The 24,360-nt window shown below is 41.1% G+C and overlaps 1 protein-coding gene across 1 annotated transcript in view; it reads left to right on the forward strand.

Annotated features, from left to right (window-relative positions):
- The window catches only part of LOC142257921 (NACHT, LRR and PYD domains-containing protein 3-like), a 55,454-nt gene extending 31,316 nt beyond the window's left edge, over positions 1 to 24,138 (forward strand). The window contains exons 2-10 of the mRNA XM_075330211.1: positions 5,018 to 5,094; positions 5,527 to 5,687; positions 17,028 to 17,205; positions 17,646 to 17,708; positions 19,423 to 21,100; positions 21,230 to 21,316; positions 21,454 to 21,624; positions 22,547 to 22,711; positions 23,650 to 24,138. Coding sequence (XP_075186326.1) covers positions 5,061 to 5,094; positions 5,527 to 5,687; positions 17,028 to 17,205; positions 17,646 to 17,708; positions 19,423 to 21,100; positions 21,230 to 21,316; positions 21,454 to 21,624; positions 22,547 to 22,711; positions 23,650 to 23,737 — 2,625 coding nt within the window. The 5' untranslated portion in view covers positions 5,018 to 5,060 and the 3' untranslated portion in view covers positions 23,738 to 24,138. The remainder of the gene's footprint in view (positions 1 to 5,017; positions 5,095 to 5,526; positions 5,688 to 17,027; positions 17,206 to 17,645; positions 17,709 to 19,422; positions 21,101 to 21,229; positions 21,317 to 21,453; positions 21,625 to 22,546; positions 22,712 to 23,649) is intronic.
- The last annotated feature ends 222 nt before the right edge of the window (positions 24,139 to 24,360 follow it).

Genomic DNA, 24,360 nt, shown 5'->3' on the forward strand with positions numbered 1-24,360 from the left:
AGTCCAGAGGAAGAATGGGAACTGGTGAGAGACACAGGGAGGCAGCTGATATTTGCTCAGCTTTTCTTTTTTTCATTGGACGAGGGGTACATCCTATGTAATACTTGTTGCACTTTGTACATGTGGCCATGTAGACCACGTACGTGGTGTTACAATTAAAAGTTTTGATAGGAAATGTTTTATTATTTATATTGTTGGTGAATTAATCAGTGCGGTGAATGTATTTACATAGCTGGCATTTGTTTAGACCACAAGATCCCTTACAGCTCAACCAGGTAGCACGGATGGGTTTGCTGGTGGTGTAAAGGCTTGGGGACACATAGTTGCCCAAGCTCTTATTTCTGCATGCCGCGCATTTGATACCCTTGGATAGCATGTCGGACAAAACCTTGTCTTGGTATAAAATGGGTAAACATTTACATACAATGTTGGATATATTGATAAAGTCTGTGCTATACGGAGTGGAAAAAACTAGAATTATCGTAAGCAGGAAAAGAATTTCATGTTGATGTGTTACTGATAGAGGGGATGTCGGACAAGAGAGAGGCATAGATATGAAGAAGAAAACGGCACTTCCCTCGTGTATATTTTTTCAAAAGATGTTGGGATGCACTTCAGGTTCCAAAGCCATAAAACAAGAAGTAACAAGGCACTCCCAAAGTGTGATCAAAAAGTGTATTTATTGTGCTTGAAGAACGTTTTCGGTCCAAACTGGACCTTCCTCAGTAGCACTAAGCATAAAAAATAAAATACAAAAAATAAATAACATAGATACAAACGGTGTATATAACACTGAAGACATTCTCTAACACTTTTTTTCTTTCTTTTAGAAAAAATACTGATCTCATCCTGTGGCTCCTGTTGTTCTCCTATTTTGCTCTTCCACGACCACCATCACAGGTTCTCACCCATATCAGCTAGTGTGGAGATCCGGCACGCAATGTTTTTATAATCTGCTCACTATAAATCACCAACACAGGCGCAATCTGATCCTCCCTGGATAACACTGTGCGCACATCTAGCACAGTCGATTTAGTTGTAATTTACTAGCCCTGTAAGTTCCACGCATGCTCCATGTTTTCCTTATTCGCACTCCACGTGCATCTCTGACGCATGCTTTGTCCTCCCCCTGGCACAAGCCTCTGCACCTTCTATGATTTTACGCATGCGTCCTGTGATGAACTCACTGAGCTGTTTGCCCCTACTGCGCACGCGCGCTCCCACACCAGCACCGCCTGGACTGATTACCGCCCCTATTTAGCCCGGCCCCATCGGCCACTGTCATGGCTGCCCCCATGCAGTGGTGGAATCCGCGCCAGCAGTCCATGCCACATCACTCCTCACAATTGGTAAGCACCTCGGCGTCTTCACCTGTTGTTCCTGTCATGATTCACTTAATCCTCTCAGCTTTTTCTACACTCCTCTGACGGCTATTCAACTGATTACAAGACTATCATATAAATCCTTTCCCTCTCTTTATACTCACATCCAGTCTTCCACCTTCATTCACAGAATGCTTACAACTCTTACATAACATTCTCTCACACACAGCGCTCACGTTCATATCAGCTCTCTTCACTCTGCAATCACACTATCACATCCTACACCCCTGATGGTAATACATACATACTAGCCACAGGTCTTTTCCTGTTACCATTCTCATTTACTCATATGGACATCCACTATACCTCTTCCTCCCTCTCTCCATTAACCCTGTACAAACCAACAATCCCCCGCTTTTCTCTTGGTTCTTCCTCTTTTTCTTTTCTTTCATTTTCATGTCCTATTTTTCTAGTAAATCTCTGGATCAATATGAAATCTGTTTGTCACAGAATAATGGACAAATTGCTACAGCTGTGAAATTAATATACGTATGAGGCTCTTTCTGTCTGACGGCTATCTACCCCTTCACAGACTATTCAATAATTCATCTCCCTCTCTCTCAAACTACTCTTATCCAATCTTTCACTTTCATTTACACTATGCTTACAATTTCTATATGACCTTTTCCCACATATAGCGCTTGTGTCCATACTATCTTTCTCTACTCTGTTACCATATTATCACATCCTATACCCCTGATGACTATATACATATGCTATCAATCAGTCTCTCCCTGCCACCACACTCATTCACTGATATAGACATTTATCACACATCCTCTTTCCATTAACTCTATACTAACCAACTTCCTTTCCCTTTGGCTCCTCTTCTCTTTCTTCATCTTTACTCCTTTTCTCTTCATTTCATGTTTTATTTTCAAAAAAAGTCTGAGTCAATATGAAATTTATTTATCACAGAATAATGTATAAAATGTCACATATATGAAATGAATATATGTATGAGATTTTTTCTACCAAAAACATGAATTTGAATATTGCAATGTACACTGTTATGTACATGTAACTATTTTGTTTGTCTTCAGTGTTATATACACCGTTTGTATCTATGTTATTTATTTTTTGTATTTTATTTTTTATGCTTAGTGCTACTGAGGAAGAGAGAGGCATGTGACCGATTTTTGGAAATATTGAAGGCCCTATTAATACATTGAGTATTATAACCCCGTGTCTTTATTCTTTTGCCAATAGTTTTGCTTTCTAGAATAAACCTGTCATCTGTAGAGCATAAGCGACGCACTCTAATCAATTCAACAACAGGTAAATTGTGTGTGACGTGGTGACGGTGGCAGCTACTAGCGTGCAATAAAGTATTGTCATTTGTGGGCTTGCGATACAGTCTGGAATGAATAGACCCTTCAATCGGATCACCCTGCAAAAAAACATCAAGGAAAGAAACTGTCTCCATGAAATTCTTCCTTAAATTGTAGATTTAACTCATTATGGTTCAAGTAGTGACTGAAATCTCATGAATCCAATTGATTAGGCGGTCGCCATGCCACACAATCAGTATATCATCAATATACCTGGTGTACCACCTGAGCAATGGGAGAAAAGGATTGTCAATGTTGTGGATAAATGAATATTTCCACCACGACATGTATAGATTTGTGAGTGTGGGGGAAAACTTACCCACCATAGGACATTCACACACCTGTATGTAAAATCTACCATCACGTGAGAAAAAGTTGTTTTTAAGTAAACAAAATCTACAGTCTCGTCAATATATACATTGAATTTAGGGGAATACAGGCCACATTTCGCAAGGTGGAAATGGACGGCTTTTAGGGACTGGTCATGGGGGTATGCAAGAATACAATGAGATAATATCACACGTAATGACGAGTCCCCAGACCATGACATATTACATAGACATTGTAATAGATGTTTAGTGTCTTTAATGTATCCCGTTGTGCACATGAGTAAAGGCTGTAGCAGATGGTCTAGTCAAGCTGCCAAACGTTCTGTGAGAGAGAGCCTATGCATGCCACTATAGGCCTGAAGGTTTGTGGATCTCCCAGCTTATGGGTTTTTGGCATGGCATGAAAAATGGGTGTGACAGGGAAAATATTTTTCAATAAATTTAAGAGTTTTATCCATAGTGGTGCTGGAAAAACACTTTTCTTTGTCTATTTCTGGGTGATTTAAGTATTCATTGCAACAAGCCTGGGTGGATGGAGGTCCTCCATTAAGACCATTTTTAAAATAGTCAAGTTGGCCAAGACTGATTGGACCTAAACATGTGATAATTCAATAAAAAAAACACATACTGCCATAAATTGTCCCTAAACTTTAAAAACTCTTGACTGAGGCAAGAGTTCATGTGTGTAGGGGATTAAAAAGGGACGACAGTCTGCAAAACAAGTGTTCGGCCAACATAGGCACCTTTATTGACCAATTTTCTTTTTTTCTCTACTGTTCATCATGTTACGATGACTACACCAACGTGTCAGGTTATAGGTTGAATTAAATGGCCTTATGTCTAACTTCGACTTTAAAAGCTATGAAACCAGTAAGGTATTCAATAAAGTATTGATAAAGCATCTCATAACATCCTCATTGAAAAAAATGATCAATTATGGAATCGACAAAAAAATCAGTTAGATAGATTCACAACTGGCTTAATGATCGGACACTATGATTGGGAAACTCATAAAATTTGCAAATGATTCTAAGATAGGAGAGTAGCCAACACTAGAAAGGAAAGAGAGCGGATTCAAAAGGATCTAGACACACTCGAACAATGGGCCGAGGAGAACAGGATGGTGTTTAACAGGGACAAATTCAAAGTACTACATCTGGTTAAAAGAAATGTAAAAAGCATATATAGTATGGGAGGAATAGAACTAGGTGATAGCAGCGGGGAAAAGGACTTGGGCATAATAGTGGATCCCAGATTCAACATGAGCCAACAATGCAGTGCAGCAGCTGAAAAGGCCAACTAAATTCTGGGATGTATCAAGACAAGCATTGAATATAGATCAAGAGAGGAAATTATTCCCCTATACTCTGCCCCAGTCAGACCCCACCTGGAATACTGTGTACAGTTCTGGGTGCCCCAATTCAAGAAAGACATCAATATATTGGAGCAAGTCCAGAGAAAAGCAACCAAGATGGTAGAAGGTCTGCAAACCATGTAATATGAAGAACGGCTAAAAGAACTAGGGATGTTTAGTTTGAAAAAGAGAAGGCTGAGAGGAGACAATAGCGGTCTACAAATATCTAAAAGGTAGTCACATTGCAGACGGATCTACCCTATTCTCATTAGCACAAGGAAGTACAAGAAACAATGGGATGAAACTAAAAGGAAGGAGATACAGGTTAGACTTTAGGAAAAAGTTCTGACAGTGAAGGCAGTCAGGGAGTTAAACAGGCGTCCACGGGAGGCAGTAAGGGCAGTCAGAGAGTGGAACAGGCTACCGCAAATCTTAAAGCGGAAACTGGATAAACATATAGCTCTGATGATTTAGGAAAGTCTGCACTCGCAGGTGATTGGACTCAATGGCCCTTGAGGTCCCTTCCAACTCTACCATTCCATGATTCTATGATTCTATAAACCATATATTATTTTACTTGCTCACACCTTTAAAATCTTCTACTTTGTTTCTACATTTTAGATTGACGTTTGTAAAAATCTTTACATTGTGAAGAACAGAAGCGATGGAGCAAAGTTGTTCAAGAGTCATCAGCGATGGTCAGTAAGGTCACTCTGGTCAAAATAGTAATAAAAGTTGAAGGCATATAGATATGTTCATCATGAGCATTCAACAGGTATCAAGAAATGGCTCATTTTCAGCCATCCTCACATTGGTGGAGCTTAGCCTTATTAGGTTGAGGCTCCAGGTTGAGGAAGACACATTTAGTAGACAACAGATGCATGGTTTTTGGGTAAAACTGAGATACCACTGGCAAAATTGTGTATGAAGCTTTATCTTCGGTGAAAAGTATTTGTCGCATCATGGAGCCTCATTCTAAAGGTCAAAGGTTTTTCGAAAAATTGTTCACATGAAGGTGCCTACAGATGTTCTCCTTAATGGTTCCACAAATATTTGTTCTCCACCATTTCCATGACTTATGAATATTAAAAATTGAGGAGTCATTGACACCATGTGATTTTCTTATCTAGTTGACATCGAGCAGTTTCGTCGGCAACTGTCACAATATGAAATGGGTACCCTGAGGATTCTTTATGAGTATTTCTGGAATGACCTAAAATACATATTGGAGATTCTGGAGACTCGGAACTTCCTGAGTGAGCTGAGCTCCCGAAGTATTCCCATGGAGATGGTAAGAAAGTGTTTCATATAAGTAAAATGAGTTGGCAAATTTTTCCAAAACTGTAATATGCACTAAGGTATTAACCGGTTGGTTCATAGACAATTGTCTAATTGAGTTTTCAAGACCCTCTTCTTTGACCTTCTAGTCAATAATGACTAATAAAATGAAAGATGTGTAAGACAATAAAAAGGCCACGCAGAATTTTCTACAGGGGTAACCGTCTCCAAGAAGTTGTATGGTAAACATTAGATATGATGGTGTCAAGTATTAGTCTCAAAAGAGGGAAGGTCTTTTCTCAGCGGTGGTCTTCAGTACTGAAGTTTGATCAGAGTGATATGAGATAGATACAACTCGGTCATCTTGTACCAACAATAATTAATTCACCTCTGAAGCCTATTGGGAGTTTTTTTATAGGCCTTTGTCTAGTTACATAGTTACTTAGGTTGAAAAAGACCTAGGTCCATCTAGTTCAACCTTCCTCCACCAGTTCTACATTTGGTCACTAAGTCATTTATAACCAGCAATGTTGTGTATACTGAGGAAACATCCAGCCTTTTTTTAAAAGCTGTTATAGTATCTATCATTACTACCTCTTGTGGTAAGGCATTCCACAGTCTGACTGCTCAAATCGTAAAGAACCCTTTCCTATTTAGCTGCCGGAATCACTCTTCTTCCACACACAGTGTATGCCCCCTGGTCCTTAGTATTGTCTTTGGAAGAAATAAGTCATGTGCCAGTCCTTTATATTGACCACACATGTATTTATACAAATAAATGAGATCTCCTCTGAGACGTCTTTTTTCTAAGCTAAACATATCTAACTTTTTCAACCTCTCATCATATGGGAGGCCTCCATTCCTTGTAGTAGTCTAGTTGCCCGCCTTTGAACTGACTTTAACTTCTGAATGTCCTTTTTAAAATGAGGAGCCCAAAACTGGATCCCATATTCCAGATGTGGCTGTTGTGAATGTCAGTTATGCTTTAGCTGCTGTGAGGCTCCCTCTTGTGGCCAGGAATGGTTTGGACAGAGACCAGGTGTGTTGGAGCAATGGGCGTTTCCATTGCTAACTTTCTGCCTATTTAAACCTTGGTCTGCTAGCAGACTGAGCCGGTTCTCATTTGTTCTTTAGGTTTCCAGCCTTCTCATCTTGCTCCAGACCACATCTACCCCAGATAAGTGCTTGGTTCTTTCTTATGTTGTTTTGTTCCTTTTTGTTCTTTTCTGGGTTTGTCCTTTACTGTGGTTGTTTTCAGTTTATTTGCATGCAGGAATCTTCCCTCTCTGTTGCTTAGCTGGGAAGCTCCCTGCAGCTATGTTTGGAGTTTTGCTCCTATAGTCCATCTATTTGTTGCTTATTGAACTTGTAATTGTTCCTGCTTTCTGTTCATTGGTTTGACAAGAGCACCTGATATAGGACGGAGTTCAGATCCAGCGATCTGAGGACTTTTTGTACTATCAGGTTTTTGGATTTTTGTAGGGTTTTTCTCTGGCCACCATCAGCCTCTTTCCTATCCTTTCCTATTTAGTCAATGGGGCCTCACCTTTGCTAATCCTATCATCCATCTGTGTATTGTGTTTTCCTATATAACCGTTGTCTTTGAATGTTGGGCGCTTGCTATACCTTTGCGGTCTATTTCTGAGGCAGAGAGTTATTCATCTTTCCTTCCTTTAGGATAGCTAGTTCTCTGGCTGGGTTCGCGATGCATAGGATGTTAGTTCACACCTCAGCTACTTCTAGTGTTGATGGTTTATTAAGGGGATGGCGGCCAGGTTAGTTGTCAATGCTCTTTTTGCCAATGATCTATGGTGATCTTCTATGGTTCCGGATCATAACAGTAGAACCGGCCTAAAATGTAAAGGGTACTCTTAAGAAAGGAAAAAAAAAGTCTGCTGAAATTATTTTTTTTTGAGTATTTTTTCCTCTTTTTCTTTCTGGGTTCCGTGGAAGATCTTTTTCAGCATGGATGAATTGGGTGAGCGTGTTGCTAATCTTGATGCTAAGGTTCGTCGTATAGAGTCTTATCTTGCACAGACTCCCCTTGCAGAGCCGAAGATTCCCGTTCCTGAATTTTTTTCGGGAGATAGGTTGAGATTTTTGAGCTTCAAAAATGATTGTAAATTAATTTTTGACCTGCGCCCTAAGTCCTCAGGGAATCCCATACAGCAGGTCAAGATTGTCATCTCCTTACTGCGTGGTGAACCTCAAGACTGGACCTTCTCTTTGGCGTCTGATGATCCGATTCTCAGTGATGTGGACTCCTTTTTTCAGGCCTTGGGATTATTATATGACAAGCCCAATATTGTGGACCAAGCAAAAAAGGCCTTGTTGTCCTTAACTCAGGGTCTGGATTCTGCAGAAACTTTTTGTCAGAAATTTCGAAAGTGGGCGGTCCTTACCAAATGGAATGATGACGCGCTTGCAGCTCTTTTTCGGAAGGGTATTGCTGATAATGTGAAGGATGTAATGGTGGGATTCCCCATCCCTTCTGGACTTGATGCCTCTATGACCTTAGCCATTCAGATTGATAGGCGGTTATGTGAGCGCAGGAAGATACCTGCTGATTTTGTGCCTGTGGAACAGCCTTTGGAGCCTATAGAGTGTGATAGGGTCCTCTCTAATGCTGATCTGCAGGGGTCAGACAGAAGAATGGACTGTGCTTCCATTGTGGAGACGCTTCTCGTAACATCTCTGTCTGCCCTAAACGTGAAAGGAGATTGTCTAGTTCTGTTACTGTGGGTTCTTTGCAACCAAAGTTTCTTTTGTCTGTCACACTGATTTGCTCATTGTCTTCATTTTCTGCACTGGCCTCTGTGGACTCAGGGGCAGCACTCAATTTGATGGATTTTGGGTTTGCTAGGGATTGTGGTTTCTCCATGGTTCCTTTGCAAACTCCTATTCCTTTAAGGCCTCTTTCACACGTCAGTGATTCTGGTACGTTTGTGCTTTTTTTTAAACGTAAAAGAAATAACTGACATACGCAGACCCATTATAATGAATGGGTCTGCTCACACATCAGTGACTTTTCACTGACCATGTCTCCGTGCAGCGTTCACGCGTGTCCATGATTGCCGCACGGAGACATGTCCATTTTTTTCTGGCATCACTGATGTCCCACGGACCACGCAGTGGTGTGATCCGTGAGACACGTGCCAGAAAAAAAAGTGCTTTTAAAATAAAAATCATTTTTACTCACCCGGCTCCAGCGATGTCCTCTGCAGCCCATGCAGCCTGCTGCTTCTGAGCCGGCTCATTACTGTCACGCATATTCATGATGCACGACACAGCCGACCCGGAAGCAGCTGCTGCGGGGGTCAGCGCCGGCCGGATGCTGCACCGCGGGAGCGATCAGCACCATGGAGAGCAGGAGCGTGCACAGGTGAGTTAATCTCTAAGTGCAATCACGGGCCACAGAGAACGGAGCCCGGATTGCACTTAGACAACCCACGTGTGCCGTGATTCACGGCACACGGAGGGACATGTGCGTGTTTTACACGCCAGTAAAAAACGTCAGTGTTTTTCACTGACGAGTGAAACGGGCCTTAGAGGTATTGATGCTACCCCTTTGGCAGAAAATAAACCCCAATTTTGGACCCAGGGGACTATGAGAGTAGCACCAGCGAATAAGGAAACGTGTACATTTTTGGTATTGCATAATTTGCAAGATACCTTGGTACTAGGATTTCCGTGGTTGCAGATCCATAATCCAGTCCTTGACTGGAGATCCTTGTCGGTAGCTAGTTGGGGTTGTCAAGGTGTGCATCAGGACCTTTCTGTGTCGTCCACGTTTGCTCAGTCAGTCATACATCAGGGAATTATTGGAGAAGGGGCACATTCAGCCCTCATCTTCTCCTTTGGGTGCTGGCTTCTTCTTTGTTGCTAAGAAAGATGGGTCGTTGAGACCTTGTATTGATTACCGCAGCCTTAATAAAATCACGATCAAATATCAGTACCCTTTGCCTCTGATGTCTGATCTCTTCTCTAGAGTGAAGAGTGCCAAATGGTTTACGAAACTGGATCTTAAGGGTGCGTACAATCTCATCCGTATTAAGGAGGGTGATGAATGGAAGATGACATTTAATACTCCTGAGGGGCATTTTGAGTACCTAGTGATGTTTTTTGGGCTCACTAATGCCCCCTCCGTCTTCCAGGCCTTCATGAATGACATTTTCCGGGACCTTATTGGTAAATTTTTGATTGTCTATTTGGATGACATCTTGATTTTTTCTGATGATTGGGACTCTCATGTTGGGCAAGTACGGGCTGTTTTTTAGATTCTCAAGGATAATGCACTGTACGTTAAGGGGTCAAAGTGCCTCTTTGTGGTGCAAAGGATTTCCTTTTTGGGGTTCATTTTGTCTCCCTCCACTATCGAAATGGACCCGGTTAAGGTTCAGGCTATTTACGACTGGGTGCAACCGACTTCTCTGTAATCCCTCCAGCAGTTTTTGGGGTTTGCAAATTTTTACCGTAAATTTATAGCCAATTTTTCTGCCATTGTCAAACCTCTGACAGATTTGACCAAGAAGGGAGCTGCTGTTGAGAATTGGACCCCAGAGGCAATTGTGGCCTTCCAGGAGCTTAAAAGGCGGTTCACTTCTGCCCCAGTCCTGCAGCAACCTGATGTGTCTCACCCATTTCAAGTTGAGATCAATGCCTCAGAGATCGGAGCAGGAGCTGTTCTGTCTCAACGAGACTCTATTTCGGGTAAACTTAAGCCCTGTGCCTTTTTCTCTCGGAAGTTTGCTCCTTCTGAACGGAATTATGATGTGGGCAACCGGAAATTATTGGCTATGAAGTGGGCGTTTTAAGAATGGAGATATTGGTTGGAAGGGGCTAGACATCAAGTTGTGGTGCTTACGGACCAGAAGAATCTTACCTATCTGGAATCTGCCAAGAGGTTGAATCCTCGGCAGGCCAGGTGGGCTTTGTTTTTTACTCGGTTTAATTTTGTGGTCTCTTTTTTGCCAGGCACCAAGAATATTAAGGCTCATGCCCTTTCCAGGAGTTTCTGTGCTGACTTTTTTTAGGTTGCCGAGCCGTCTACTATCCTGACTGATGGTGTAGTTCTCTCGGCCATTTCGCCTGTTCTGCGGTTGGCACTGGCAGGATTTCAGGGGGATAAGCCTGAGAGATGGGGAAACTGTTTGTCCCGGACCAATGGAGAAACCGAGTTGTCTCTGAGGGTAATTGCTCAGTTTTGGCGGGTCATCCTCCCATTTTTGGTACTCGGAATCATGTGAGCCGCTCTTTTTGGTGGCCTTCCCTGTCCAGGGATGTCCGTAGTTTTGTGCAGTCGTGTGGAGTTTGTTCTAGGTCCAAGCCCTGTTGTTCACGTTCTAGTGGGCTATTATTGCCTTTGCCGGTACCTAAGAGACCTTGGACGCACATCTCTATGGATTTTTTTTCAGAGCTTCTTGTCTCTCAGAAAATGACTGTGATTTGGGTGATCTGTGATAGATTCCCCAATATGGTCCACTTAGTTCTCCTATCTAAGTTGCCGTCTTCCTCGGAGTTGGTGCCTTTGTTTTTCCAACATGTTGTTCGTTTGCATGGTATTCCCGAAAACATTGTTTCTGACAGGGGAGTGCAATTCGTATCCAGATTTTGGAGGCATTTTTGTTCCAAATTGGGTGTTCAGGTGTCTTTCTCCTCGGCATTTCATCCTCAGACCAACGGTCAGACTGAAAGGGCTAACCAGACCCTTGAGACCTATTTACGGTGTTTTGTTTCTGCGGATCAGGATGATTGGGTTTCGTTTTTGCCTTTGGCTGAATTTGCCCTTAATAATAGGGCTAGCTCCACCACATTGGTTTCCCATTTTTCCGCAATTTTGGTTATCACCCCAGGTTCTTCTCGGGGCAGCTTGAGGCATCTGACTGTCCGGGGGTGGATTCTGTGGTAAACAGAATGCAGCAGATTTGGGGGCAGGTAGTGGATAAATTGTTTCAATCCCAAGAAACTGCCCAAAAGTTTGCCAACCGGCGTCGAACTGTTGGTCCCCGGTTTAAAGTGGGGCACATGGTGTGGTTGTCCTCTAAAAATATTCCTATGAGAGTTCCATCTCCTAAGTTTAAACCCAGATTTATTGGACCTTATAAGATTTCGGAGATTATCAACCCTGTATCTTTCCGTTTGGCTCTGCCTGCGTCATTTAAGATTCGCAATGTCTTCCATAAGTCCTTGTTGAAGAGACATGTGGAGCCAACAGTTCCTGCAGCAGCACCTCCTGACCCTGTTTTAGTACAAGGGGATCTGGAGTATGAGTTGAAAAAATTTTGGATTCCCGTCGCTGTAGGCGGAAGCTTCAGTACCTTGTGAAATGGAAGGGTTATGGGCAGGAGGGTAACTCTTGGGTTGTGGCTTCTGACATTCATGTTGACAGGTTGGTTCGCGCCTTCCATCATGCTCATCCTGAGTGAACAGGTGGCATTGATGAGGGTTCGGTGACCCCTCCTCAAGAGGGGGTACTGTTGTGAATGTCAGTTATGCTTTAGCTGCTGTGAGGCTCCCTCTTGTGGCCAGGAATGGTTTGGGCAGAGACCAGGTGTGTTGGAGCAATGGGCGTTTCCATTGCTAACTCTCTGCCTATTTAAACCTTGGTCTGCTAGCAGGCTGAGCTGGTTCTCATTTGTTCTTTAGTTTTCCAGCCTTCTCATCTTTCCAGCCTTCTCATCTTGCTCCAGACCACATCTACCCCAGATAAGTGCTTGGTTCTTTCTTATGTTGTTTTGTTCCTTTTTGTTCTTTTCTGGGTTTGTCATTTACTGTGGTTGTTTTCAGTTTATTTGCATGCAGGAATCTTCCCTCTCTGTTGCTTAGCTGGGAAGCTCCCTGCAGCTATGTTTGGAGAATTGCTCCTATAAGTCCATGTGTTTGTTGCTTCTTGAATTTGTAATTGTTCCTGCTTTCTGTTCATTGGTTTGACAAGAGCACCTAATATAGGACGGAGTTCAGATCCAGTGATCTGAGGACTTTTTGTACTATCAGGTGTTGTGAATGTTAGTTATGTCTTGGCTGCTGGGAGGCTCCCTCTGGTGGCCAGGAAGGGTTTGGACAGAGACCAGGTGTGTTGTGCAGTGGGTGTTTCCTTTCCTAACTCTCTGCTTATTTAAGTCCTGGTCTGATTGCAGGCTGTTGCCGGATGTCAGTTGTTCTTTGTATCTCTAGCCTGCTTAATCCTGCTCTACATCACATCCACTCCAGATAAGTTCTTGCTCTTTATTTATTGCCTGGTTCTTTTGCTTATCTGGGTTTGTCATTTGTTGTGGTTGGTTTCAGTTTATTTCCTTCCAGGGATTTTCCCCCTCAGTGGATTGTTGAGGAACTCCCTGCAGTTCTGTGTGGAGTATAGCTCCTTTGGGTCCATGTGTTTATGGCTTGTTGAATTTGTTATAATTCTTCTTTTCTGTTCATTGGTATGACAAGGGCACCTGGTATAGGACGGAGTTCAGATCGAGCGATCTGAGGGCCTTTTTGTACTATCAGGAAGTTGGTATTTTGCAGGGTTTTTCTCTGGCTACCATCAGTCCCTTTCCTGTCCTTTCCTATTTTAGTCAGCGGGGGCCTCACCTTTTGCTAATCCTGTCATCTACCTGTGTATTGTGTTTTTCCTATATCACCGCAGTCTTTGAATGTGGGGGGCTTGCTATTCTTGTCTATTTTCTGAGGCAGAGAGTTATTCATCTTTCCTACCTTTAGGATAGTTAGTTCTCCGGCTGGGTTCACGGTGCACAGGATGTTAGTTCACCCCTCGGCTACTTCTAGTTGTGTTGGTTAGTAAGGGGATGGCGGCCAGATTAGTTGCCAATGCTCTTGTCACCTTTTTTGCCAATGATTTGTGGTGATCTTCCATGGTTCCGGATCATAACAATCAGGTTTTTGGATTTTTGTAGGGTTTTTCTCTGGCCACCATCAGCCCCTTTCCTATCCTTTCCTATTTAGTCAATGGGGCCTCACCTTTGCTAATCCTATCATACATCTGTGTATTGTGTTTTCCTATATCACCGTTGTCTTTGAATTTGGGGGGCTTGCTATACCTTTGCAGTCTATTTCTGAAGCAGAGAGTTATTCATCTTTCCTTCCTTTAGGATAGCTAGTTCTCTGGCTGGGTTCGCAGTGCATAGGATGTTAGTTCACCCCTCAGCTACTTTTAGTGTTGATGGTTAGTAAGGGGATGGCGGCCAGATTAGTTGCCAATGCTCTTGTCACCTTTTTTGCCAATGATCTATGGTGATCTTCCATGGTTCCGGATCATAACATGTGGCCTTACAAGTGATTTATAGAGGGGTAACAATACATTGGGATCACGGGAACCAATCTCTCTTTTTATACACCCTAAAATCTTGTTTGCTTTAGAAGCTGCTGCTTGACATTGAGTGCTGCTGCTCAGCTTATTTGTAATAAGAATCCCCAAGTTCTTCTCCTGTTCTGTAGTCCCGAGTTTACTTCCATTTAAAGTATACGCAGTTATAGGATTACTCCGTCCTAGGTGCATTACTTTACATTTATCAACATTAAATCTCATTTGCCAAGTATCTGCCCATTCTGACATCATATCCAGATCTTTTTGTAATATGGTACTACCAATGTCAGTTTTTAATATCCAACATAGTTTGGTGTCAACAGCAAAGACTGACACTTTACTATCAATCCCATCCACAAGGTCATTAATATATAGATTAAAAAGAATCGGTCCTAGCACAGATCCCTGCGGCACCCCACTGCTGACTATTGCCCATTTAGAGAATGTATCATTTATGACTACTCTTTGTTTCCTCTCTTTTAGCCAATTCCTTACCCAGTTGCATATAGTTTCCCCTAGTCCTTGCTTCTGGAGCTTTCGTATAAGGCTATTATGTGGTACAGTATCAAATGCCTTTGCAAAGTCCAAATAAATCACATCAGCTGCATTACCAATATCCAGTTTTGCACTTACCCCCCCCCCCCCTCATAGAACCCCAACAGGTTGGTTAGACATGACTTATCTTTCATGAATCCATGCTGTTTGTCAGTTATTATATTCTTTTTTGCAATATATTTTTGCATGTCATCCCTTAAAATGCCCTAAAAAACTTTGCATACTACCGATGTCAGGCTTACTGGACAGTAAATGCCTGGATCTGCCCTCTTACCTTTCTTAAATATCGATACCACATCAGCAATCCTCCAATCCTGAGGCACCAACCCTGTTACAAGCGAGTTTAAAAAAATGAGATACAGCGGTCTGTTGATTATGGAGTTCAATTCCCTCAATATTCGTGGATGAATGCCATCTGGCCCTGGGGATTTGTCAATGTTTAATTTACTCAGACGTAGGCGTACTTCATCTTGTGTTAAATTAATTATATTGGGTGGTGAACTTTGATTTTTCACTTGTTGAACGATCCCTGGTACAATCAGTTCCTTGGTGAAAACAGATGAGAAATGCCTATTCAATATCTCAGTCTTTTGTTTGTCCTCTATAACTAACTTATTATATTTTAAGGGGCCAATACTATCTTTTGTTTTCCTTTTGGTATTAATGTATTTATAAAAGATTTTGGGATCTATTTTAATGTCATTGGCGATTTTTGTTTCAGTAGCCAGTGAAACCTAGAATGATCCGTGTTCTGCAGACAGAACAGTCCCTGACAAAGGTTCTGTCGCTTATCCGTGTTATGTAAATAAAAGCTTGTAACCTGACTTTAAATTCATCCATTGGTTTCATAAATTACTGTTTTGAAAGCTGAAACCCTGCCAAATTTGGTTTAGGTTATGAAAATAAAGTTGCTGCAAAGCTGAAATATTGATCATTTAATGAACACAGAAAGGTCAGATTTTGGCAAGACAAAGGTTTTGTCGCCCACAGAAAGTAATGTGAAATTTGAACAAATAATTAACTTCTAATACAAAGATATGTTGCATAACATTGGTGACTGAAGTTCTGGTGCTATTAGAGCCATATTTAATATTTTGTGTGACTTCCATGAGCTTGAAGGACTGCATCCATGCGGTTCAACAATGATTCATGCAAGTTATTGATGAAGTCATCAGGAATAGCAAAGAATGCAATCTTACATCATGTCTCCCAGAGTTCATCTAGATTCTTTGGTTTTGTCTTCCAAGCTTCCGCTTTCATCCTACCCCAAACATGCTCATTGATGTTCATGTCTGGTGACTGAGCTGGCCAGGCCTTGAGCACCTTGATCTTCTTTGCCGGGAGGAACTTTGTTGTAGAGATGGATGTATGAGATGGAGCACCATCCTGCTGCATAATTTGACCCCTTTTATGATTGGGAATGGAAGAAGTAGCTAATACTTCTTGATATTTTAGGCTATTGATATTGCCTTCCACCTTGCAAATGTTTCGCACACCCCCATACTGAATGTAACCCTAGACCATGATCTTCCCACCACCAAACGTAACTGTTTTCTGGATCCATACAGGCTCCAGTAGGTCTCCTACAGTATTTGCGGGAGCTGTGGTGTAATTCAACTGAAGATTCATCAGAGAAATCCACCTTCTGCCACTTTTCCAGCGTCCATCTGTTTAGCAGGCTGTGGGACTTGGCAAATGCCACACGTTTTTTTAATTGCCTTTTGTTTAATGCTGGCTTCTGAGCACTGATTCGACCATGGAGGCAATTTTGAGACAGAATCCTACAAACTGTTTTATTTGACACAGGGACTTGATGTGACCAGGCCTTTTGGAGCTCTGCTGCAGTGGAAGAGGGGCTGGCTTTGGATTTTCTAACCAGCAAAGATACCTACTGAGCAGTTGTCTTGTGGGGTCTGCCAGACCTGGGCTTGTCAAAAACATCTCCAGTCACTTCAAATCTTTTTTTAATTCTTTGTACATGATGCTGAGACACATTAAAGGTGCCAGCCACCTTCTACAATGGATCTGGTCTTCGGCCTTTTGATAATCAAGGCTTTGGCCGCAGGTTGGATTTTTGGCATGTTGTCAGAGGTCAAGTTGCAGTTCAAGTGAAGGTCTGGGGTGCTGGGGTTTTTTTTATACACACCCACTAATTAACCGATCATTTAGTGAGCACAGGTGAGGATGTAAACTAGGATTGGGTGCATTATATGACAAGGCGACAACATTTTTGTCTTGCCAAAATCTGACCTTCCTGTGTTCATTAAATGATCAATATTTCAGCTTTGCAGCAACTTTATTTTCATAACCTAAGCTAAATTTGGGAGGGTTTCATCTTTTAAAAGAGTAATTTATTAAACCAATGGATGAATTTAAAGTCAGGTTATAAGCTTTTATTTACATAACATGGATAAGAGACTTTATCATTTGCCACTTCTGCCCTCCGTGTAAACCCTGCATTTGAGTAATTGTGTATATTTTATATTTCAGGATTACCTTCAAATAAAGAAACAATTAGGATCTTCTGCATTTTCGGAAATTCTAATTCGAGATATTCTGGACATCGGGCAAGAAGCTGTACTGGCGTTGTGGGAAACTCTTTTTGTCCTACAAAATAATTGCCAGCATCCTAATCTAATTGGAGTAATGGCTGAACTTACTGAAAGAGGTAAGAAGAATGTTATTCATGACATGGACAGAATGTCTACCCTAATTCTTACTACTATTAGAAGAGTTTTACACCAGTCCTGCAAATTAGAGCAGGTCTCCTAGAAAAGTAGGACGTACCTGCAAAGGTTATGATTGTAGTCAGTAACCAATAAGACCTAGAAATCTGCAGAGGAGCTGCATACATTTGCATACATTTAAATATTTTAGGTGCATATGATCTATTAAAAAATATTGTCATAAAAATTAGACATGCCCTTTAATATTAGGACAATTATAAAAAGTGTTGTTTCTTATCTTCAATCATTCATTACGCAACTTTTACACCTATTACGCTATTACATACTTTTGAACCTCAGTAGATCTAGATCTTTATGGATTGGGAGAATTGGTTAAAATGTCTTCAGATGACTGATTACCTGTTTATTTCTTTTATTGTAGGTGATACGTTAGTGACACAGATTAATCTGGATGCAGAAGGACACCAGTTATATCAACTACGTGGTAAATCATGCAAAAATGATAATTTTAAGGGTTTTTTCCTTCAATTTACATATATCACCTACTGTATTTACAGTACAGGAGAAAAAATTCTGGTTGATTGAGACCCCCCGATAAAACCATGTCTCCATTCTATGTTTATGGGGCTGACTGAAACAGTTGAGTGCCAAGACTTTGGCCAACCAAGTCACCTCACTCCATGTGGATCATAGGAAATATAGAACATTTATGAGGAAAATCCCTTTAAGTTCAATCCCACCCCATCCTTGAAAAACTAGACCTAATAATTAATTCTCACATTAGTAGAAGTAAACCTGATTTGTAATGTTGACTTTATATTTTTCTTCTTCACTTTATGCGTATGTACTTCACTTACAATCGGGACTTACACGCTAAACATGTCCATAGACTTCCATTGTAAGACAAAAACCCAAATCAATTTCTTTTTTTGTTTGCTCACATAGAAAAAAAGGTATAAAAAGTAGACTAGCATAGTAGACTAGCATTAAACAGAGGCCTATGGAGAACCTTCAGCCATTACTGAGCTTCTCATCTCTATGCAGAGAGAGGGGGAAAATACAAAGCTGCACAGGGGTGCACTTTGGATCTCCAAATGCAAGTCTCCTTCCCAAAGTTCTCCAACTGTCCACACAGCTATCCTTCCTTGTTGGTTTCAGAAGTACCTACTTCTCTTTCCTTGTTGGTTTCAGAGGTACCTGCATCTCCTTCCTTTTTGGTTTCAGAAGTACCTGCATCTCCTTCCTTGTAGGTTGCAGAGGTACCTTCCTCTCCATCCTTGTACATTACAGAGGTACAGATCTTGGTATTTTCTGCAGGATAAAGTATGTGGGTGCAAACTGTAGTTGTTTTTTGAGCTGTATATTTATATATGGATTAGTGCCTCATTTGATCAGTCATATGTCATAGTTGTCATCCTCCGGTTTTGAGACCGCCTTAGAATGGTAGCTTCTCATCTCCAGCTTGACTCCTCATTTAAACAGAGTTTTCTTTCATTTGGCATCTCATGGATTAATGACAGTTATTGCCAGCAGCTCTGAGCAGGGCAGGTCAGCTGTAGCTGCTTCGAGCCCACGCCCATTTAGGTTTAAATAGTGGAGTTTTCCCGGCAGTCCTTGCTGCTTTTAGAATTCATTCTACTCTGGCCATCCTGGTGGAAAGAGCTTCTGGGGAATTATCCTGTGCCTATCCATCTGCTACTTTGGAGTATGCTACCATGCAGTTTGGTGTTTGTATCCTTTAGTTTACCCTGTCTGTCTTTCCTTCCCCTCCGTGCTTATTGGTGCAGCAATAAGACTAATGTCTCTCACCGGCCATTTCTCTAGCCAGGTTGTTCGTAGGGCTAGAGAGGGATTAGGTATTCTGCTCACTGATGGGTTGAAACACCCCATATAGGGACACTATGGAGCTCAGGTGTCAGCTTGAGGTGAGTTCTGTAGGTGTCCCCTCACTCCTAGGAAGCTAGCTTTAGGGTCCACTGTTGTTAGTGTCCAAGGTGTTCCCCCTTTGTTTGTGGTATTTTTGTAGTGCATCAGATGGTTGTCGGTCTCAACGTGTGTGTCACACGGTACAAACGGACATCCCCTACTTCGTGCGTGACATCGTATTTGTGTCTGTTTATTTCAATCCATTTTCATTAGAATAAGTGGCGGTATTCTTTAGGTTGATTATATTCATTAACCTTTTTTTTCTTTGGCAGATACACAAGATGAACATAAGACACATCTACTAAAAATGACCGAAACGTTAGAAGAACACAGTGCACCAGGACTTGTGCAACAGAGACGAAGTGGAAGCATTTCTACTTGCTATTTGGATCTAATAGTTGTTTCTACTCAACAGTTCAGGAATCGTACTCAACATGAGATAATAGAAACTGGAGGAAGACATGAGCATTATTTGAGAAAAGCACAAAGCACTTTGGAACGTATCTCACCCAACAAGCTGTTCCGTTGGTGTCACCGTTCTGGGTGTACACCACATGCAGTCATGGTGAGTGGTGTACCTGGAGTTGGAAAGACCACACTAATGCAAAAGTTTGTCTATGACTGGGTGACAAAGAAACATTATCAAAGATTTTCTTTTATTTTCTTCTTTAAATTCCGGGAATTAAACAAATATGATACTATCAGTTTGGAAGACATGATCCTCAAACAATATCCTTATCTAGAGAGCCAACTTCATAACATTTTACATGATCCAGAAAAATTGCTATTCGTCTTTGATGGTCTAGATGAAAGTGTCCATGACATTGATTTTCATTCAAAAAATGCATGCTCTGACATCAAACAGTGGGAAAAACTTGATGTCCTTGTGGTTAGCTTAGTGAGACAACGTCTTCTCAAAGGGTCTTCAATACTGATAACTAGTCGACCAACCAAAGTAGCGTCTGTTGATATTGGTGTTTTCCAAAGGGTTTCTGAGATCATGGGATTCTTCCCCAAGGAAAGGGAGACATACTTTAAACAATTCTTCAATAATGAGCAATTATTTAGCAAGGTTTGGCAATATGTGAGAGAGAACGACACATTGTACACTTTCTGCTACATCCCATCATACTGCTGGATCATTTGTACAGTATTATCCATGTGGTTTACACAACAAATGAATCATGGTCACCTTCCACCAAAAACAGTGACACAACTTTTTGTGTCTTACGTGGCCAATACTCTCACTAATCACTCCCAATTTCTTGAACATCTCAAGGAGCTCATGATTTCCATTGGGAGGATGGCACAACATGGAGTAATGAATCACATTCTTTCTTTTGATGCCAGGGACTTTCAAACATTTCAAGTGGACATTTCATCGCAATTACTATCCAGTTTCATAATAGAAAGTCATACGAGCAATTACTCCTTCCTACACCTCACCATACAAGAGTTCTTCTCAGCTTTACACCATTTCTTGAACTTTTCTGAGACAGAAATGGAATCGACTCTTAATAGAGTCAAGTCATTTGAGGATGGTCGGGGTGAGATGTTCATACGATTTCTCTGTGGCCTCTCCGATCGCACCACTATATCTCTTCTGAGGTCTTACCTAAGCAGTACAACCTCCGCTTCTCAGCATGTCATTACGTGGCTCAAACAGGAAATTGAAACAAAATGGAAACCGGAAACAGATCCTTGTGAAAAAATGAATCTACTGACTTATCTTTTTGAGTCCCGCAATAAACAGCTTGTTTGTAGCACAATAGGAACTCACGGGCAGCTCGACTTTTCAGAATTCCATCTTACACCTGTGGATTGCACTGTCTTGACTTTTATTCTTCAATCTTGCAAAGAAACTGAATACCTTAATCTAGATAGATGCTTCATTCATAGTGAAGGCCTGGAGAGGCTCAGAGGAATTCTGCACACAGTTCAAATACTCAGGTAGGAAATCAAATTGATTTCTGAAGGACAAACACAAAAAATGCTGCATTTCTATAAGAAAGCAAATCGTACATTTTGGGTATAGTTTTACTAACCTATCTTTGTTAATTTCCCATTACGCTGGCTTAGGCTTTCAAACAATGACTTGGCAGATGGTGATATGCAGTCATTACATGGGATCCTAGCTCAAGACACCTGCAGGATACAAAAATTGAGGTGAGAACCTAAATTCTCCAATATATTTGCTAAGTATTAACACAAGCTAAACCTCGTGTACACCCTCCATTGGAGAAGCCACAGACACTGACATTTAGAGATTATGTATAACATGCAACTTCTTTATTCTTTTCCAGTTTGAGAAATAATTCCTTCACATCAGAATCATGTGCTTTATTGGCATTGATATTACTGGAGAACAAAAGTGTGACAGAACTAGATCTGTCCAGGAACAACCTGGCTGGTCCAGATTTCTCTAATTTGATGATTAGTCTCTCTAACCCATCCTGCACTATATCCCATTTGTTGTGAGTAGTCTTTCTAAGTTTTTAATGTTTTATCATGTTATATTAAGATGCTTTTAAAGGGCAGTTACCATTATGATCTCGGCATTGACTATTTCGAAATCTGCAAATCAGGCATTGAATAATACCCCATGGCAGTATCATAGGCTTTAAGCATCTGATGAATTTTAACTATGGTTTTGATTGACCATCTCTATTACAAAAAATAGTGTAGCATAGAAAAGGGCAGGAATTTCAAAATTCTCCATAAAATGGACTCCCAATCTAAAAGTGGTCATAAGTAAGCATAGTTGGACTTCAAGACACAATCACACAAATAATTTTGATAGTCCAGGTGATCTAATATGATGAGAGTTAGTGTTTATAAGGCCTTCCTCACCAAAATGCTCCCCTCCACTCCCCAGTTGAGAGTGAGGTGCAGCTAGGAAGGTAGGTTCATAGAAATACTCATCTAAAGGGTTTATTGATATAATTAATTTATTCTGTACTTTTTTTAATATGAAATTGGGCCGAGTAAGCTAACAAAAATAAAATTGAGTGATATGTCTACTTTAGTACGGACCTCCAGGTTAGAGGGTGAAGCCCAGACGTTATCTTGGTGTGTCTGGTGAGGCCTGAGATTTATATTATTCAATCTAGTGGGTCTCCAGTATAAAAAAAGTTTAAGAAAATCCATCTAGTGTACACCTTGTTTAGAGATGTAAGTTGTACTCTATACGTAGATAGGTGCCTTAGAGGCACTTGTTGATGTGACTTCTGCAGGCACTTAACAAACCATGTGAAGACGCAAAATAAATAATATTTTTTTACAAGGCACCAGGTTCCATTTAATAACAGCCCCCCTGTTGTCGTAGGGTTGGTGAAGGGAGTCAATGCTTTGTGGTCTTCTTTTTTGACCATCTTGAACCATTATGTTTCTCCACAGTCTCCAGCAGATAAAGCTGACGGATGAATATGCTTCACTTCTGACCTCACTAAATCAAAATTCAAACCTCACATATCTAGATCTGAGCCATAATTACCTTACTGATAACAGCGCTCAAGTTATCCAAGATCTTATACTAAATTCAGAAAGCCTGAAGGAGATTAGGTAAGTTCAGCCTAGCATGTCTTCTCAGCCTTTACTCCTAAGGGTTTTTTCACATGGTATTTTTTACATGCCAACATACTCACTGTATTTTAAAAGCAGATGACAGTGCAGGTAAAAAGATTGCATTGTTTCTCCCAAAGCATCTTTTTTAGCATCTGTGCATTGTTGTTTTGCAGAGGCTTTGCCGCCATCATTTTTTACCTGTGACTTAAGGCCCCAAAGCACAGTAGACTAAAATCCGCAAGATCAGCAGACAGTGTATGGTGTATGGGCGGCTTTAATCTCCCACAACAAATGAAGTTGTCGGGAGAGAAGGATCCAGAGCATCTGATTTCATATCACCGATCCTTATGTTCTTTGTGAGATAAGCCACCAATAGAGGCATTGTCAGCGGAATTCTTTAAGTTCACGGGAGGGTTGGTAAGAGTGAGTGCTCCTGTCTATGGACAAGTCGGGAGGGATACTCCTCAGTCCAAATATCACTAGACCGACAGCCATATATATATTGCGAACATGTACCGCAAGTCCACCCCCTATTCGTATCTATAGGGGGTGGGGTAGTACCCCTATACAGTTTATGGAGCTGTGCAACTGAGCAGTTCCATTTGTCACTAGCACTTGGCGCAGTTAATCAGCTGCCGTGCGGGTTTCACACTCCCACCGATCAGATGTTAATGACATCCTAAGAATAGGCCATTGGTGTAAATGTCCAGGACAACACCTTAGCAGACGTAAATTCTCCGATTGAACTGTCATTAATTACATCCAAGGCCGGAACGCTCTCAATCTTTTTTTTGACCTGATCACCAAGCCCAGTCTTAGATGACTCTCACACATGTACCTGCTCCACGTTTGGCAATAGTCGAAGTAGGAGCAAAGGTTTTAGTTTTGTCCTGAATCTTCTTTACTTTGGTAATTACTTTCCTTTTTTCTTGCAGGATTGACGTAAATGAATTATCCAAGGATAATGAAAGTTTTTTGAAACAACTGGAAGCACTTAGGCCGGGTTTATGTGTCTGTGTATAAAATATAACAAGAAGATGAAGGCGTCTGATAATGTGAATGCTGTTATTAAAGGACATTCTTCAAGGTGTTGTCCAAGATTGAAGTGGTTTTTACTACCTATTTCATCGATATAAGACCCCCACAGATCTGATACTGATGACCAAGTTGAAGAAAAGGAGAGCACTATCCTAGTAGAGTCCATCATTACTGTATGTCATAGCTTTGGGTCTCCTGGATGCTGCTGTGTTCATTTACACATTTAGGCTAAGCGCACACAGAGATTTAGGAACAGAAAATGAGCGGAAACTTTCCAAATCCTCCTCCCAATCTCAAAACTGTTGAGTCTCCGAAAAATTAGTAAAAAGACTCTGTGTCTTCAAGATTTTAAGAATGCAAAAATAATATATGAATAAACATAAAACTTGAACATTTATTAAAAAGGTCGTCTCCAATTATTTGGCCACCAGACAGTGAACAGGTCACCTGTGTGCGGAAGGAATGTGATGTAACCCATCGGCTCATAATGAGATTAAATTTACAAATATGTTAGTGTAAATTGTTTTTCTTCAGTCTCATTCAGATGTCAGCATTTCTCAATTGAGTGCTATCCATGTTTTTTCCAAATAGAACTTGAACCTATGAAA

Source organism: Anomaloglossus baeobatrachus, chromosome 12, assembly GCF_048569485.1.
Source record: "Anomaloglossus baeobatrachus isolate aAnoBae1 chromosome 12, aAnoBae1.hap1, whole genome shotgun sequence".
In the NCBI taxonomy this organism is placed as follows: Eukaryota; Metazoa; Chordata; class Amphibia; order Anura; family Aromobatidae; genus Anomaloglossus; species Anomaloglossus baeobatrachus.